Raw genomic sequence first — 16,587 nt, 5'->3', positions numbered from 1 at the left:
TCACAGGGACAAGTTCTTATGTCTATCAGAAATGTGAACTTGCTCAACTCTTGCACAGAAATGGATTGGATGGATATCGTGGTTACAGCCTGGCAAACTGTAAGTCTCACATTCTCTACAATAGTAAGGTCTGGCTGAAGATCCTCAACATTAGTCTCACGTTGCTTTTGTACTGAATAAATAAATTATCACTGGGATTTAAATACATTGCTTTCAGCTTTTGTAGATTTACTTGTTAAGTTACTGTACAGTGAGATGTGCTCATTTACTCTGAGTTTGATTACGTGACTGTTCACTATTGACACTCTGTTCTTAATAAGTTAAGCCTGGATGCGAATTAAGGGAAAAATGTAAAAACCACTTATGGAGGTTTCTGGAAGAAAAGGGCTGGCACAGTGGCTCAGTGGTTAGCACTGCTACCTCAAAGTGCTAAGAACCCAGGTTTGAATCCACCCTAGGGTGACTGCCTATGTGAGATTTGCACATTCTCCTTGTGTCTGTGAGCATTTCCTCCAGTGCTCCAGTTTCCTCTCTCAGTCCAAAGGTGTGCAGGTTTGGTGGATTAGCCATGGGAAATGCAGGGATAGGGGTGTGGGATTAGTCTGGGGGAAGGGGTGGAATAAGCTTCAGAGGGTTGATGGGCTGAATGGCCTGCTTCTGCACTGTGGGGATTCTATGATTCTGCAAGAGTCCATATAAACAGCTGACAGGGTTTTATTTTCGGTTGAATGGTGAAGCCTGTTTTCATTTGCCTCTGAAATGTAAATGTCACTGACCAGGCCAGTATTTATTCCCAAGGGAGCAGCTTTTAATTATTACTGAAAGTGTTTATGTGGTCACCACTGGGCCAGTTTTCTTTTACTGGATTCAAATTACACCAGCCTCCATGGCAGAGCTCCAGAACGTTAGCCTGGGCCTCAGGATTGCGAGCCCAATGGTACATTCAAGATACCTCAGAACCAGATTTAGGCACTGTGGTTGTCGCCATCTCAAGCATTTTGCTGCCTGAAGAGGAGAATGATGGGTGCAAAAGGCAGGTTGTCAGAGACAGAGTTGGAGGAACCTGGCCCAGTGCTAATACACCTGAGGAGGAGCTAAAAGAGAATGAACTGACCTCTGTTCTCAGAAATGCAGGGGGCAGGAAGGTGCGATTGTAATGAGATCAGCCTTATAGAGCTCATAAAATATGAGCTCTGTGATTAGGGCTGTTAATCAGGGAGCCCTGGCTGACAGATATAACCAGGAGTGCCAGGGGTTCTGTTCACTCTGACGGCTGGCTCTGAGGGAGCTGCATCAACATAGAACATAGAACTTAGAACAGTACAGCACGGAACAGGCCCTTCAGCCCACAATGTTGTGCCGACCATTGATCCTCATGTATGCACCCTCAAATTTCTGTGACCATATACATGTCCAGCAGTCTCTTAAATGACCCCAATGACCTTGCTTCCACAACTGCTGCTGGCAACGCATTTCATGCTCTCACAACTCTCTGCATAAAGAACCTGCCTCTGACATCCCCTCTATACTTTCCACCAACCAGCTTAAAACTATGACCCCTCGTGCTAGCCATTTCTGCCCTGGGAAATAGTCTCTGGCTATCATTCTATCTATGCCTCTCATTATCCTGTATACCTCAATGAGGTCCCCTCTCCTCCTCCTTTTCTCCAATGAAAAGAGACCGAGCTCAGTCAACCTCTCTTCATAAGATAAGCCCTCCAGTCCAGGCAGCATCCTGGTAAACCTCCTCTGAACCCTCTCCAAAGCATCCACATCTTTCCTATAATAGGGCGCCCAGAACTGGACGCAGTATTCCAAGTGCGGTCTAACCAAAGTTTTATAGAGCTGCAACAAGATTTCACGACTCTTAAACTCAATCCCCCTGTTAATGAAAGCCAAAACACCATATGCTTTCTTAACAACCCTGTCCACTTGGGTGGCCATTTTAAGGGATCTATGTATCTGCACACCAAGATCCCTCTGTTCCTCCACGCTGCCAAGAATCCTATCCTTAATCCTGTACTCAGCTTTCAAATTCAACCTTCCAAAATGCATCACCTCGCATTTATCCAGGTTGAACTCCATCTGTCACCTCTCAGCCCATCTCTGCATCCTGTCAATGTCCCGCTGCAGCCTACAACAGCCCTCTACACTGTCAACGACACCTCCGACCTTTGTGTCGTCTGCAAACTTGCTGACCCATCCTTCAATCCCCTCATCCAAGTCATTAATAAAAATTACAAACAGTAGAGGCCCAAGGACAGAGCCCTGTGGAACCCCACTCACCACTGACTTCCAGGCAGAATATTTTCCTTCTACTACCACTCACTGTCTTCTGTTGGCCAGCCAATTCTGTATCCAAGCAGCTAAGTTCCCCTGTATCCCATTCCTCCTGACCTTCTGAATGAGCCTACCATGGGGAACCTTATCAAATGCCTTACTGAAGTCCATATACACCACATCCACAGCTCGACCCTCATCAACTTTTCTAGTCACATCCTCAAAAAACTCGATAAGGTTTGTAAGGCATGACCTACCCCTCACAAAGCCGTGTTGACTGTATTCGATCAAGCCATGCTCTTCCAGATGGTCATAAATCAGTGTCAAGGATTCTCCGTGTGTAAATAAAGAGTGACTTGGTAATGGGATACCAGCCTCTGTGGATTTATCCCAGTGGCAAGGACAGAAAAGCATGCTCCTGAAGAAGTTTGCTGCCAACAGTTGTCTTTTCAGTTGGAGTAAGCATTCCTGACATTATGACACTATTTAGACAGCTTGAATCATTTGATCCTGTTGTGGAAGACTTGGCCCAGTATGTGGACAGAATGTGCTGTTTTTTCTGGGAAAATCACTTGAGGCAGATGAACAGCAACAAGTAATTCTCCTAGCAGCTTGTGGACCTGCAGCTTTTTCAGCTATTAGAAGCCTAACTTTCCCTGAGGTACCAGAGAATACACCTTTCAAGTGTTGACTGATTTAGTGAAGGAGTATTATGATGCCAAGCCTCCTCTAGTTCCGAGACTCAGTCAGTTTTACTGTTCAATTCGAGAGCCAGGAGAATCTGTATTGGGATTTTTGACGTGGTAAGGATGACTGACAGAGGTATGTGACTTTAGTTTGACTTTTAACGAGATGCTAAGACAGTGTTTGGTATGTGGGATTAATGCTGTAACCCTGCAAACGTGTCAAGTCGATCAGATTTAAAACAGACATTACAACTGGCTTTGCCATTAGAAAATGTGGTAAGTGAAATATATGAGTTACAGGGTTATCCGATGGATGTGGACACCCTTGCCAGGCCGACTGAGTTTAGGGAGCACCAACTGAGTGAAGGCAATCGCGTAGCCTTAAACTGTAACATTTTTGGGACTCCAGGCCAGCCCACGCAAAACTCCAAATCAAAGCCACGTCCTCAGTGAATGGTTAAAATTTTAAGGACCCCGGCTGATGAGCCATTGAAGTAGTTGCCCTTGTACGGACTCGACACAACAAGGGAGTCTCACTGGACCTAAATTGAGTAAGGCAACTCATGGGCTGGTATTCCGGAGAGTACACACGGTGCAAAACCCACCTCCATCTGGTTTGGAACAGTTAAATTCCTTAGCAAAATCCAACTCAAAACCAATCAAAATAATGAGAGCCAATCAGCAGAGCGCGGTGTCAACAGGTTCTAGAGTAGTGGCAGTGTTTTCAGAGGCAGCACGGCTACAGAGTGGGTCAGTTGTCCTGTGAAGCCTGGAGCAGAACTATCGCTTCCACATGGAGTGCGCCCCTGGCAGTGGTGTAGCAAGAGCTGGGAAGTCCGGAGCAGGATACTCTCGGCAATGGCATAGCATGGGCCGGGAAGATCAGAGCAAGGCTAAAGTGGTGGCATGCTGTAGCAGTGGGGGAAGAAGAGGTGGATACTCTTTAAGTTAGAGGAGCACAGCAGGCCAGGCTGCATCAGAGGAGCAGGAAAGTTGACATTTCGGATCGGGAGCCTTCTTCAGAAATGGGAACTGTTAAATTCCTTTGCAAACATTTCTGAAGAAGGATCCCAGCCCAAAACATCAGCTTCCTTGCTTCTCTGATGCTGCCTGGCCCACTGTGTTCCACCAACTCCACACTGTGTTATGTCTGACCCCAGCAGCAGCAGTTCTTACTATATCTCCTTAAATTACTTTTTAAAAAATTTAATTCTTAAGTCATTGTGAATGATGCCCACATAAAGTGACAGTGCACTTTTCACCGCATGTTATACTGAATGCATATGACAATGCAAGGATATTCTATATTCTACGTTATTCTAAACATCTGGTTAAAATGGTCACCCCATTCTAATCTAAGTTGAAAGCAGCATGCCCATTTCATTGATCACAGAACCAGTCTTTATAACAAAATTCACTCTGGAATCCAACCTTTACATTTTTCAAGATGTCTGCTAGACTAAGAACTTAAACTGGGGAACTTCTAGAGAATAAGGATACAACTGCAGCTCCAATCTCTTATGAGAATCATCTGATTCACTTACCATTGATTGGGCCCAAGCTTCATGGGGAGAAAGTGGTTGAGAAAGATTCATCTTAATCGGTTCAACATTTTTCAATTAGGAAATGGCTGCTTGAGTGAAGTCCTAATTAAATAAGCAGACACTTTTTTTTCAGGACATTCTAGTGACTGTGAAAGGAGCCAAGGCCAATTTGCATGTTGACCAGGAAGCAATTCCATGATTCTGCAATGCCTGCCCAGTGACATTTGCCTTGTGGGCATGTAGAGGCAGAGATCAGGGGACTAGAAAGCGAAGGAATCATCAAACCAGTCCAGTTTGCGATATAGGCAGCCCTGGTCATGCTGATTGTGAAGCCCAATAGGTCAGTTTGCCTTTGTGGGGATTTGAAACATATTGTAAACCATTTCTCACAGCTGGATAAATAACCAGCCCCTCGAAGCAGGACCTGAGCCAAGCATACTTGCACTTGCAGCTGGATGAGGATTTCCAGCAGTTGCTGCAATTAATATCCATAAGGGTTTGTACCAATATGCTGTTTGGGGTATTGTCAGCCTGTGCCATTTTTCAGCAGATGATGGAGAACATTTTACAAGGTCTATCCCAGGTCACCATTCATCTAAATAAAATCCACAAAAAGGGCAGACCAATAAGGAATACCAAGAGAAATTGAGCACAGTTGTTAGAATTTTCTCCCTGGTAGGTGTATGCCTTAGAAGAGAAAAATATGTGTTCCAGCCACCCCAAGCAACCTAAATGGGTTACAGAATCACCAAGGCTAGGTTACGCATGTTGGAAGATAAAGTGAGGGGGTTCAAAGGTGCCCCAGCTTCCAAATCAATATCAGAGCTCAGTTCTTTCCTTGGGCTGGTGAACTGTTGCGGAAAGTTCATACATAACCTGGCCTCCATCCTGGTATCTTTGCATCAACTCTTAAAAAAGGGTCCACCTTGAAAATTGGCTCATAGCCAAGCCATAGCTCTCAGGGAAGTGAAGAAGCAGCAATCATCCTCTAAGGTGCTGACACACTGTAATCCCAAGCGAGATCTAGTGTTGACATGTGCTGTCTCCCTGTAAGGCATCAGGGTGCTTTAGCTCATAGATGGCCCAATGGAGAGGATTGTCAAATAGTGTATGTATCCAGGACTTCACTAATGCAGAGCGTAAATATTTACAGATAGAGGAGGAATGTTTGGCCATCATATTTGGACTCAGGACTTTATGGATGTAAATTTGTAACAATAGCAGATCACAATCCCCTGTTAGATCTACTTAATGAAGAAAAGATAGTGCCGACCACAGATTCATGCCAAATTCAGCAGTGGGCTTTTAACGGGAAGTGCATATCATTACAAATTAGAACACCATCTGGGAGGCCAAGTAGCAAATGCAGATATGTTGAGCGAGAGGTGATGTCCTCATGGTATTAACAGCTGAACTGTTCATCCACAGACCCAGATAATGCTCTTGGGACCTGGTTTCGAACCCCTCCGTGGAATTTGAATTCAATAAATTTCTGGAATTAAGAGTCTAATTATTACCATGAACCCATTGGCAATTGTTAGAAAACCCATCTGGTTCACTAATCTCCTATTGGGAAGGAAACTGCCATCATAACCCTTTCTGGCCTGCATGTGACTCCAGACTCACAGCAATGTGGTTGATTCTGACCTGCCCTCTGAATCCCTTGTAAGGATGGGCAATAAATGCTGCCTGGCCAGTGATACCCTGATCCCCTGAATGAATAAAAGAGCTGCCTCCCACTGTCAGATACACCACCAGTAGTACCAGCACTTTCAATATTAAATGTTAAATTTAAATTTAAATTTTCTGGACACGCTTAGAGTCACATAGTAATAGAGTTATGCAACACTGAAACAGATGCTTCAGACCATCAGTACAGGCCGACCATAATCCCAAACTAAACCAGTCCCACCCGCCTGCTCCTGGCCCATAACCCTCCAAACCTTTCCTATTCATGCATCTATCCAAATGTCTTTTAAACATTGCATTTGTACCCACTACCACCACTTCCTCAGGAAGTTCATTGCACACACAAACCATCCTCAATGTAAAAAATTTGCCTTTCATATCTTTTTAAAATCTTACTCCTCTAATCTTAAAAATGTGCCCCCTAGTCTTGAAATCCCCCACCCTAGGGAAAAGACAACTGTCATGAACTCTATCTGCACCTCTCATTATTTTTTAAACATCTATCCGATCACCTCTCAACTTCCAGTGAAAAAACTCCCAGCCTCTTTAGGAACAGAAACAAAGTTGCTGGAAAAGCTCAGCAGGCCTGACAGCATCTGTTAATGTTTTGGGTCCGATGACCCTTTCTCAGAACTGATGATGGCTGGGAAACATCAGTTTATAAGCAGAAAATAGGGAGGTGGGAGGGGTAGGGAGTAAATGATAGGATAGAGCCCAAAGCGAGAGAAAGGCTGTTGGACAGACAAGCAGTTGCGAACTCAGCTTATCCAGCCTTTCTTTTTATAACTCAAACCTTCCATACGTGACAACATCCTGGTAGATCTCTCCTGGACCCTCTCCCTTGTCGCAGCTGACAATATCAGACTTTGGACTCAGCATGACCCAGTCCTGCCCAAAACTGTAACAGCTGGCGGTGATAGGAGAGACCAAAGTTTCTGCTCACTCTGAGAGCTGGTTCTGAGGGAGCTGGATCAATGTCAAGGACTCTCCATGTGTAAATAAATGTGACTTCGTGGCTCAATATCACCTTCTGTGGTCTTATCTCAGTGACCACTACGCCACCACTTTCATTTGCGCTTGAGAAATGAAGGGACATTGGAGTAAATATCTACCATAAGGGTGTGATCTGTTTGCTCTCATTTTAGGGGTTTGTTTGGTACAGCATGAGAGCAACTACAACACAAGGATAGTCGGACATAACAGGAGGGCTGGAAGGACTCTGTCATCAGATTACGGGATCTTTCAGATCAACAGTGTCAAGTGGTGTGAAGATGGTCAGACACAGCACCCAAAGAAAAAGAAAGGATGTAGGAAGAGGTGCAGTGGTAAGCAATTCATCACATCACAGCAGGTCAGAAATGATCTCTTCCTAATGCTACAATTTTGGTCTGCAGCAGTAATTTCTCGAAAGAAATTGAAACTCACGTTTATTAAGTGAAAGAATTAAAACACAACGATTCTGATTTAAACAAAATAAATTACTGTACAACAATTAAAGAAAGCGAGTTAGTGCCTTTGAGGATGAGGCAAGGGAGTTAACAATGGGAGACGTGCGAGAGAGTCTAGGACCAGAGGGCACAGTCTAAGAATAAAGGGGCACCAATTTAAGACTGAGGTGGGGTGGAATTTATTTTCTCAGAAGGCTGTGAATCTTTGAAACTCCTCGCCACAGAGGGCCGTGGGGTTTGCAGGGGTGTGGGGGGAGAGCCCTTGTGTGTATTTAAGGCTGAGATAGATAGATTCTTGATCAGTTGGGGAATCGAGGGTTAGGGGGAAAGGGAAGGAAAGTGGACATGAGGAATGTCAGATTATCCTTGATCCTATCGAATAGCACAGGATTCAAGGGACTAAATGGCCTACTCCTGTTCCTATTTCACATGGTTTTATGGTCTTACATGACAGAGACACAAAATCAATACTTTTCCTCAGTTCTCATGGTCAGGGATACTGAAACCATACCAATAGTAACAAGAGATGCAGAGATTATAGAAAAAGTGGAATTTAGAACAATCACAATCACAAAAGTAAAAAGTACTGAGCTCCAAAAATTATTGTGATGAAAGGCAGACAGACCCTACATTCTAGGGTCTTAAAGGAAGGAGCAGCAGAAACATTTGGTACATTGCAGATGTAGTGTATTTGAACTTCCAGAAGGCATTTGACAAAATGTTGCAGGAAAGGTTAACACACAAGGCAAGCATAGAAGATTGACTAACCAGCAGAAAACAGAGACTTGTGATAAATGGGTATTTTTAAGGGAGTATTATCATTAGCCTATTATTCTAGTAAATCAGATAATGTTCTGTCACCCTGGGTTCAAATCATTCTGTAGCTAATAGTGGGGTTTGAATTCATTCAGAATCTAGTCACCATGCTCTCTGTCACTTTATCCAAGTTATTTATGTAAATAGTAAACAGAAATGATTCCTATGGCACATAACTCGCTCAATCTTGCCAATCAGAATGATTCCCATTTATGCTTGTTCTGTTTCCGATAAGTGAACAAATCATCTACTGATACCAATATAGTACTATCAGCCTTTATTCGTTGCAATAATCTTTGATGTGACACCTTCATAAATGCCTTCTGAATACATCCGTCAATTTCTCTTTATCCATCTTACATGTTACTTCCTCAGAAGTGTCTTACAAATTAGTTAAATATGATTTCCCTTTCACAAGACCATGTTGATTATTTCTATGTGGTATAACATCTTTAATAATTGATTCCAGCAACTTCTCTATAGCAGCTGTTAAGCTAACTGGGCTGTAGTTTGCTAACCCCCACCCCCACTTTCTGATTGAACAAATTAAATTCAGCATCAAGCAATCCAATGGAATCTTCCCCAAATCTGCACCAGATTGTACTTCTCAAACAATGCAAAGCATTGCCATTATCATCCCTGGCTATATCAGAGGTGGCCACACAATGATATATAATTGTGACTGAGGTAGCCTGGAAGTTCTCAACATGGATTCTGAACTTTCTAAAGTCTGATGGCTCTTGTTCAAACATGGACAATGAAACCTCCCACTGATGTGTACCTATTACACCCCATAGCTGATGAACCAGAGCACCTACATGTTGAACAACAGTTGGAAAAAGCACTGAAAGTAGGAAGAGTACAAAATGTCTTCTGGGTAAGGGACTTCAATGTTCATTCCCCAGATTGGCTCAGCTGTCGCATAACTGACTGAATTGGCCAAGTCTTAGAAGATAGAACACAGAACATAGAACAGTACAGCACAGTACGGGCCCTTCGACCCATGATATTGTGCCGAACTTTTGCCCTAATCCTAAGGTCTATCTAACCTACCTTATACTATCATCCATATGCCTATCTAAAAGCTGCTTAAATGCCCCTAATGACACCAACTCCACTACCCTCTCTGGCAATGCATTCCATGCCCCTACCACTCTCTGAGTACAGAATCTATCTCTGAGGCCTCCCCTATATACTTGTGTGTGGAGCCTGAGGAGGTAGGGGAAGCCCTAAATGAGTTTTTTGCTTCTGTCTTTACGAAAGAAACGACCTGTGTAGTGAATGAAACCTTTGAAGAGCAGGTGTGCATGCTGGAATGGATAGAGATAGAGGAAGCTGATGTACTGAAAATTTTGTCAAACATTAAGATTGACAAGTCGCCAGGCCCGGATCAGATTTGTCCTCGGCTGCTTTGGGAAGCGAGAAATGCAATTGCTTCGCCACTTGCGAAGATCTTTGCATCCTCGCTCTCCACTGGAGTCGTACCTGAGGACTGGAGAGAGGCAAATGTAATTCCTCTCTTCAAGAAAGGAAATAGGGAAATCCCCGGCAATTATAGACCGGTAAGTCTCACGTCTGTCGTCTGCAAGGTGTTAGAAAGGATTCTGAGGGATAAGATTTATGACCATCTGGAAGAGCATGGCTTGATCAAATACAGTCAACACGGCTTTGTGAGGGGTAGGTCATGCCTTACGAACCTTATCGAGTTTTTTGAGGATGTGACTAGTAAGGTTGATGAGGGTCAAGCTGTGGATGTGGTGTATATGGACTTCAGTAAGGCATTTGATAAGGTTCCCCATGGAAGGCTCATTCAGAAGGTCAGGAGGAATGGGATACAGGGGAACTTAGCTGCTTGGATACAGAATTGGCTGGCCAACAGAAGACAGCGAGTGGTAGTAGAAGGAAAATATTCTGCCTGGAAGTCAGTGGTGAGTGGGGTTCCACAGGGCTCTGTCCTTGGGCCTCTACTGTTTGTAATTTTTATTAATGACTTGGACGAGGGAATTGAAGGATGGGTCAGCAAGTTTGCAGACGACACAAAGGTCGGAGGTGTCGTTGACAGTGTAGAGGGCTGTTGTAGGCTGCAGCGGGACATTGACAGGATGCAGAGATGGGCTGAGAGGTGGCAGATGGAGTTCAACCTGGATAAATGCGAGGTGATGCATTTTGGAAGGTTGAATTTGAAAGCTGAGTACAGGATTAAGGATAGGATTCTTGGCAGCGTGGAGGAACAGAGGGATCTTGGTGTGCAGATACATAGATCCCTTAAAATGGCCACCCAAGTGGACAGGGTTGTTAAGAAAGCATATGGTGTTTTGGCTTTCATTAACAGGGGGATTGAGTTTAAGAGTCGTGAGATCTTGTTGCAGCTCTATAAAACTTTGGTTAGACCGCACTTGGAATACTGCGTCCAGTTCTGGGCGCCCTATTATAGGAAAGATGTGGATGCTTTGGAGAGGGTTCAGAGGAGGTTTACCAGGATGCTGCCTGGACTGGAGGGCTTATCTTATGAAGAGAGGTTGACTGAGCTCGGTCTCTTTTCATTGGAGAAAAGGAGGAGGAGAGGGGACCTAATTGAGGTATACAAGATAATGAGAGGCATAGATAGAGTCGATAGCCAGAGACTATTTCCCAGGGCAGAAATGGCTAGCACGAGGGGTCATAGTTTTAAGCTGGTTGGTGGAAAGTATAGAGGGGATGTCAGAGGCAGGTTCTTTACGCAGAGAGTTGTGAGAGCATGGAATGCGTTGCCAGCAGCAGTTGTGGAAGCAAGGTCATTGGGGTCATTTAAGAGACTGCTGGACATGCATATGGTCACAGAAATTTGAGGGTGCATCCATGACGATCAATGGTCGGCACAACATTGTGGGCTGAAGGGCCTGTTCTGTGCTGTACTGTTCTATGTTCTATGTTCTATATCTACGTCCACTCACTTTAAAACTATGCCCCCTCATAATAGCTACCTCCACCCTAGGAAAATGTCTCTGGCTGTATGCTGTATCTATACCTCTGATCATTTTGTACACCTCTATCAAGCCACCTCTCATCCTTTATCGTTCTAAAGAGAAAAGCCCTAGCTCTCTCAACCATTCCTCATAAGACCTTCCCTCCATTCCAGGCAACATCCTGGTAAATCTCCTCTGCACCTTTTCCAATGCTTCCACATCTTTCCTGTAATGAGGTGACCAGAACGGGACACAATACTCCAGACATGGGCAAACCAGGGTTTTGTATAGCTGGAGCATGACTTCACGGCTCTTGAACTCAAATCATCGATGAAAGGGATGTCTTAAGGGATGTAGCTGCTGGGATAGGTCTGGTGAGAAAATCAACATGACAGAGAAACTTACTTGAGCTCATCCAAATGCATCTATGACAGGGAAAAGGGAAATGTTGGTGGAGGGGGGCAAGAAAGGAAAGGAAAACCATTTTGTAAATTCTGAGTAATGGATTCAAAATCATCACCATTTGTACGAAAGAAAAGGTGATCTCTGCTTATCAGTTTGACACAGGTGGCACTGCAGGCGAGCCCCTCTACCGAACTGGTAGAGTTTTCTATCTTTGAAACTGTAATGGCCTAGTGAAATGGAACTGGGAAAACAAATCTTCTGAGGGATTAATTATTTAATGAACGCTTGGATTATTTTTTTAAAGACTGGGCCATCTTTTCCAAACCAGAAACAGCTTAGATCATGGACATAGGTGCAAGCTTCGCACATGAGCATTCAATAGATTATTTTAATGCAACATTATCTTTTCATTTGCAGATTTTATCAATGACAACATCATAGATGACATTCAGTGTGCGAAAAGGATAGTGACTCCCCAAGGGATGAATGCCTGGTATGTCAAGAACCTTTTACTTTCTTGCTTGGAGCTGTCTCTAAATATCATTTCCATTTCAGAGTAATGAGTCCAGTATTGTTGGCGTTGTTCCAAAATTAATCCTCACCACTGTTCACCGTGACACAAGGTCAATCTGGTAGATTGGCTGCAACATTGTCTTTCTTGGTTGAGATTTTCAGGGAACTTCTCTTGGCCCAGTGTGATAAAGGAAAACCACCTGGTAATCTAACAACCAGGCATTCTCGTACTAAATAAAATATGAACCTATTATGCTAATTGCTAGCATGCAATGCCACTGGAATAGTAATCCAGCAAACCAGGAGAACGTTTGATGGACTATGGGTTCAAATCTAAAGCTGCTGGAATTTAACCTCAATTAATATTTCTGGAACTGAAAGCTAGTGTCAGTAAGGGCAACTGAAACTGTTGTGAATTGTTGTGAAAGGCCCTTCTAGTTCCAGGAAAGAAATCTGTTGTCTTTACCCTGATCAGTCTACATATGACTCCAGACTCAAGATGGTGTGTTTGATTCTTTACTATTCTCAGAAATGGCTTAACAAGCCAATGAGGTCAGAGCAGCAGGAGCCAGACAACAAATTATCATTGAGATAGATGCTGTTAAGATACCATGTGTTAGAATCGATTACAAGGTCTTCCTCTTTTTGAATTCTTCATTTTTCCCTGCCTGTTCTCATGCGAAATCATTGTATTAGGCAATGCTTAATGCTTAATCCTTAATGTCTTAAGGACTGCAATCTTGGTTCATGTCCGTCTGTAAGTGCTACAGGTGTATGATGCACAGCAAGTGTAACCCACGTCTCCCCATTCGATATCCTGAAAACACTCTTGCAGTGAAGCTTAGCTTATTTGGTTCTTTCATCGATCCACAGCTGTCCCTAGTTTGAAAGTTAAATGTGGCTTAAAACAGCTGGTCCTCAGCTCCTAACTTGAACTCGACAGCTGTGCTTTGCACACACCAAACGAAGAAAAGAAAATGCAAAAAGAAGATGGAAGTTCTTACTCATGATTGGCATTCTTAGATTACAAAATTGAGATTTAGCCCATTTTACCCCATTGAGATTACCAACAAATGGAGGAAATGGAAGCAGGAGTACACTATTTGGCTCATTGAGCTTTCTCCACTCTTCAACTGAGCTTCTATCTCAATGTCATGATCCACTGCTCTCCTCACACCCATTGTCACCTCAGCCTCTGGAAATCCATCAATCTCTTTCGAAATTAACGTTCAGAGCATTGACCTCCACAGCCCTCTGTGGAGTAGAATTCCACAGGTTCACTACCCTCTAAGTGAAGAAATTTCTTCTTGTCTCAGTCCAAAACAGCTGACTGCACATCCTGAGACCACGAGACCTTTGTGCAGATCCTCCTGCCAAAGTGAAACATCAATCCAGCCCCGTCAACACCTTTCAGTAAAATCGCAGCTCATTCTTTTGAAATCCATCTGATTAACCTTAACTAAACTCCTTCAGCACCATACACCCATCCCCATCCACCTACAATGGTAAGTAGAAAGTTCCCAAAGTAAGGAATCAAAACTGGACACAATATCCCAGGGGTGATCTTAACTAAGCCCCGTACAGTTGCAATAAAATTACATTTTTTAAGAAAAGTATTCATTTGTGGGACATGGGCTTTACTGGCTGGGCCGGCATTTATTATAGTTGCCCTTGGGACCATGGTAGCGACCAGCCTTCTTGAACCGCTGCAGTCCACATTCTGTGGTTGAACTGCAATGCTATTATGGAGGGCATTCCAGGATTTTGACCCAGTGATATGGAAGGAATGGTGAAATATTTCCAAGTCAGGATGGCAAGTGGCTTGGAGGAGAACTTGCAAGGGGTGGTGTTCCCAAATATCTGCTGCCCCTGTCCTTCTAGATGGAAGTGGTCGTGGGTTTGGGAGGTAGGTATAAGGATTTTTGGTGAATTTCGGCAGAGCATCTTCTAAATAGTACACACTGCTGCTACTGAGCGTTGGTGGTGGATAGAGTGATTGTTGATGGATGCAGTGCCAATCAAGCGCATTGCTTTGCCCTGGATGGTGTCAGGTTTCTTGAGTGTTGTTGGGGCTGCACTCACCCAGGCAGGTGGGGAGTATTCCATCGCACTCCTGACTTGTGCCTTATAGATGGTGGTCAGGCTCTGGGGTGTCAGGAGGTGAGTTATTGCCACAGTATTCTTAGCTTTTGACCTGCACGTGCTGCCACTGTGTTCATGTGACAGTTCCAACTGGGTTTCTTGTCAACGGCAATTCTCGGGAAGTTGATATGAAGAATCAATGATGGTAACACCATTGAATATAAAGGAATGGCGCTTAAGTTGTCTCTTTTTGGAGATGGTCACAGCGTGACATTTCTGTGGCGTGAATTTTACATGCCACTCGTCAGCCCAAGCCTGGATATTGTCCAGATCTTGTTGCATTTGGACACAGACTGCTTCAGTATCTGAGGAGTCGCGAATGGTGCTGAATATTGTGCAATCATCGGTGAACATCCCCACTTCTAACGTTATGATGGAGGGAAGGTCATTGATGAAGCAGCTGAAGATGGTTGGGCAAAGGCAGCTCCTTGAGGATCTTCTTACTCCTCTATTCAGAACATCCTGCAATGAGGGGCAACCTACCGATTGCCTACACGACTTCTTGCTGCATCTGCATGCTTGCTTTCAGTGATGAGTGTACATACGCTTGCAGTGAAGTGGTTATGTCTTTGCCTCTGAGTTAGGAGGCCTAAGTTTGAAATCCAACCTGCTGTAAAGTTGTGTAATAACATTTCTGAATAGGGAAATAAAACAATGAAATGCAGACGCTAGAAATCTGAAAAGAAAACAGAAATTGCTGAAGAAACTCAACGGGTCTCAAAACATCTAATGGGAAAAAAAAGCCTTGTGACTAGACTTGAAATATGTATCCTGCTTATTCTCCACAGATCTTGCCAGACCTACCGAGTTTCTCCAAAAATTTCCCTTTTAACCTCCAAACAGCTTTGTAAGAAAATATCAAATATTCCTTTGCATATAAACCTTACCAGTCTATCACCATTCAGCTTGTTATGGACCAGGCCAAATCCCTTCAAATATATCATGGAGATAGCCTAGGCCTTGACCTTTATCTTATTTAAAGGCAAGTGTAAGGTGCTATGTTCCAGATGTCATTCAAATGATTACACTACTCAACTTTAAGCAAAACATGCTTTATTTTTACTCTATAGTCAAAATACAAAATGAGAGAAAGAAGAATTGGTATAACATGTAACTCTTTTGAAAAATGTAACAGAATACTAGATTATTTAACTACTAAACAGCAACTGTTCCAATGTAGTAACATCCCAAAAACACATCTTTGAAAAAAGTAAAGTCAATAAAACAGATTGTCTCACATGCAACTCTGGTAGCAGCAAGAGAACACCAGTTTTTTGCAATGGCTGAGAGCGATGTAACAGCTTCCACAGCCAACTTCAAAACCCCAACAACTAGTGAAAGCTAAAGTAAAAGCCTGGTCCTGTGGGAGCCTGACTCCATCTGTTCAGGCTGCATCTGCTTTTCCAAATTTTTTAAAAAAAAGTCAAGGCCTAACAAGATGTTCACTTTATTGGCCCCCCTCCATCTTAAAACCTCTGTTCCACAAAAACCAACACAAAGCTCACCTTTTCAAGCCATAGAATTGCCACAGCTCCCTCCTTTAAAAAAATACAGCCATTAATATACAAAGATGCGTTAATTTTTAAATACCTTTAGTCTTTGCCCTATGAGTGCACTACAATACATATACCTTACATTGACTCTAAGCATGCAAACATTCACTATTACAGTCCATTTCAGTCTGTTGGTTCTGCCACTGAACATCTTCGTCCTCCTTCATCAAAGTCATGGCAATGCCTCAGCAATTACATTTTCTCATCCGCATATAATTTTCAAATTAAATGGCTGCAACAATAAAATCCATCAAAACTGAATTTTTATCTTTAATTGTTTTCCAAAATGTTAAGGAGTTAGGATTAATAAAAACAATTGTCCCAGCTGCATTACTCCAACATAAATGTTGAATTGTTGCAACACCAACACCAGTCTCAAGGTCTCCTTCTGAATTGTGGAATATTTCTTTTGACAGAAGTTCAACTTTCTGGAAAAATACCCAATAGATCTTTCTATCTTCTGGCCATCTCTTTGAAAGAGTATGGCACTGACACCTACATCACTCACATCAATAGCCACCCTGAATGGCTTTGTGGAATTAGATGTGGCTAACACTGGGGCAGTG

The 16,587-nt window shown here is 43.3% G+C and overlaps 1 protein-coding gene across 1 annotated transcript in view; it reads left to right on the top strand.

The window, feature by feature from the left end:
* Positions 1 to 16,587, top strand: part of LOC125457170 (lysozyme C-1-like) — a 67,458-nt gene that overhangs the window by 36,427 nt on the left and 14,444 nt on the right. The window contains exons 4-6 of the mRNA XM_059650021.1: positions 7 to 99; positions 7,345 to 7,524; positions 12,231 to 12,306. Of these exons, the coding sequence (XP_059506004.1) occupies positions 7 to 99; positions 7,345 to 7,524; positions 12,231 to 12,306 (349 nt within the window). The remainder of the gene's footprint in view (positions 1 to 6; positions 100 to 7,344; positions 7,525 to 12,230; positions 12,307 to 16,587) is intronic.

The sequence above is a fragment of the Stegostoma tigrinum genome, chromosome 12, assembly GCF_030684315.1.
Source record: "Stegostoma tigrinum isolate sSteTig4 chromosome 12, sSteTig4.hap1, whole genome shotgun sequence".
In the NCBI taxonomy this organism is placed as follows: Eukaryota; Metazoa; Chordata; class Chondrichthyes; order Orectolobiformes; family Stegostomatidae; genus Stegostoma; species Stegostoma tigrinum.
Note: the sequence above shows the minus strand (reverse complement) of the source record. Positions and strands in the feature narration are given on the sequence as shown.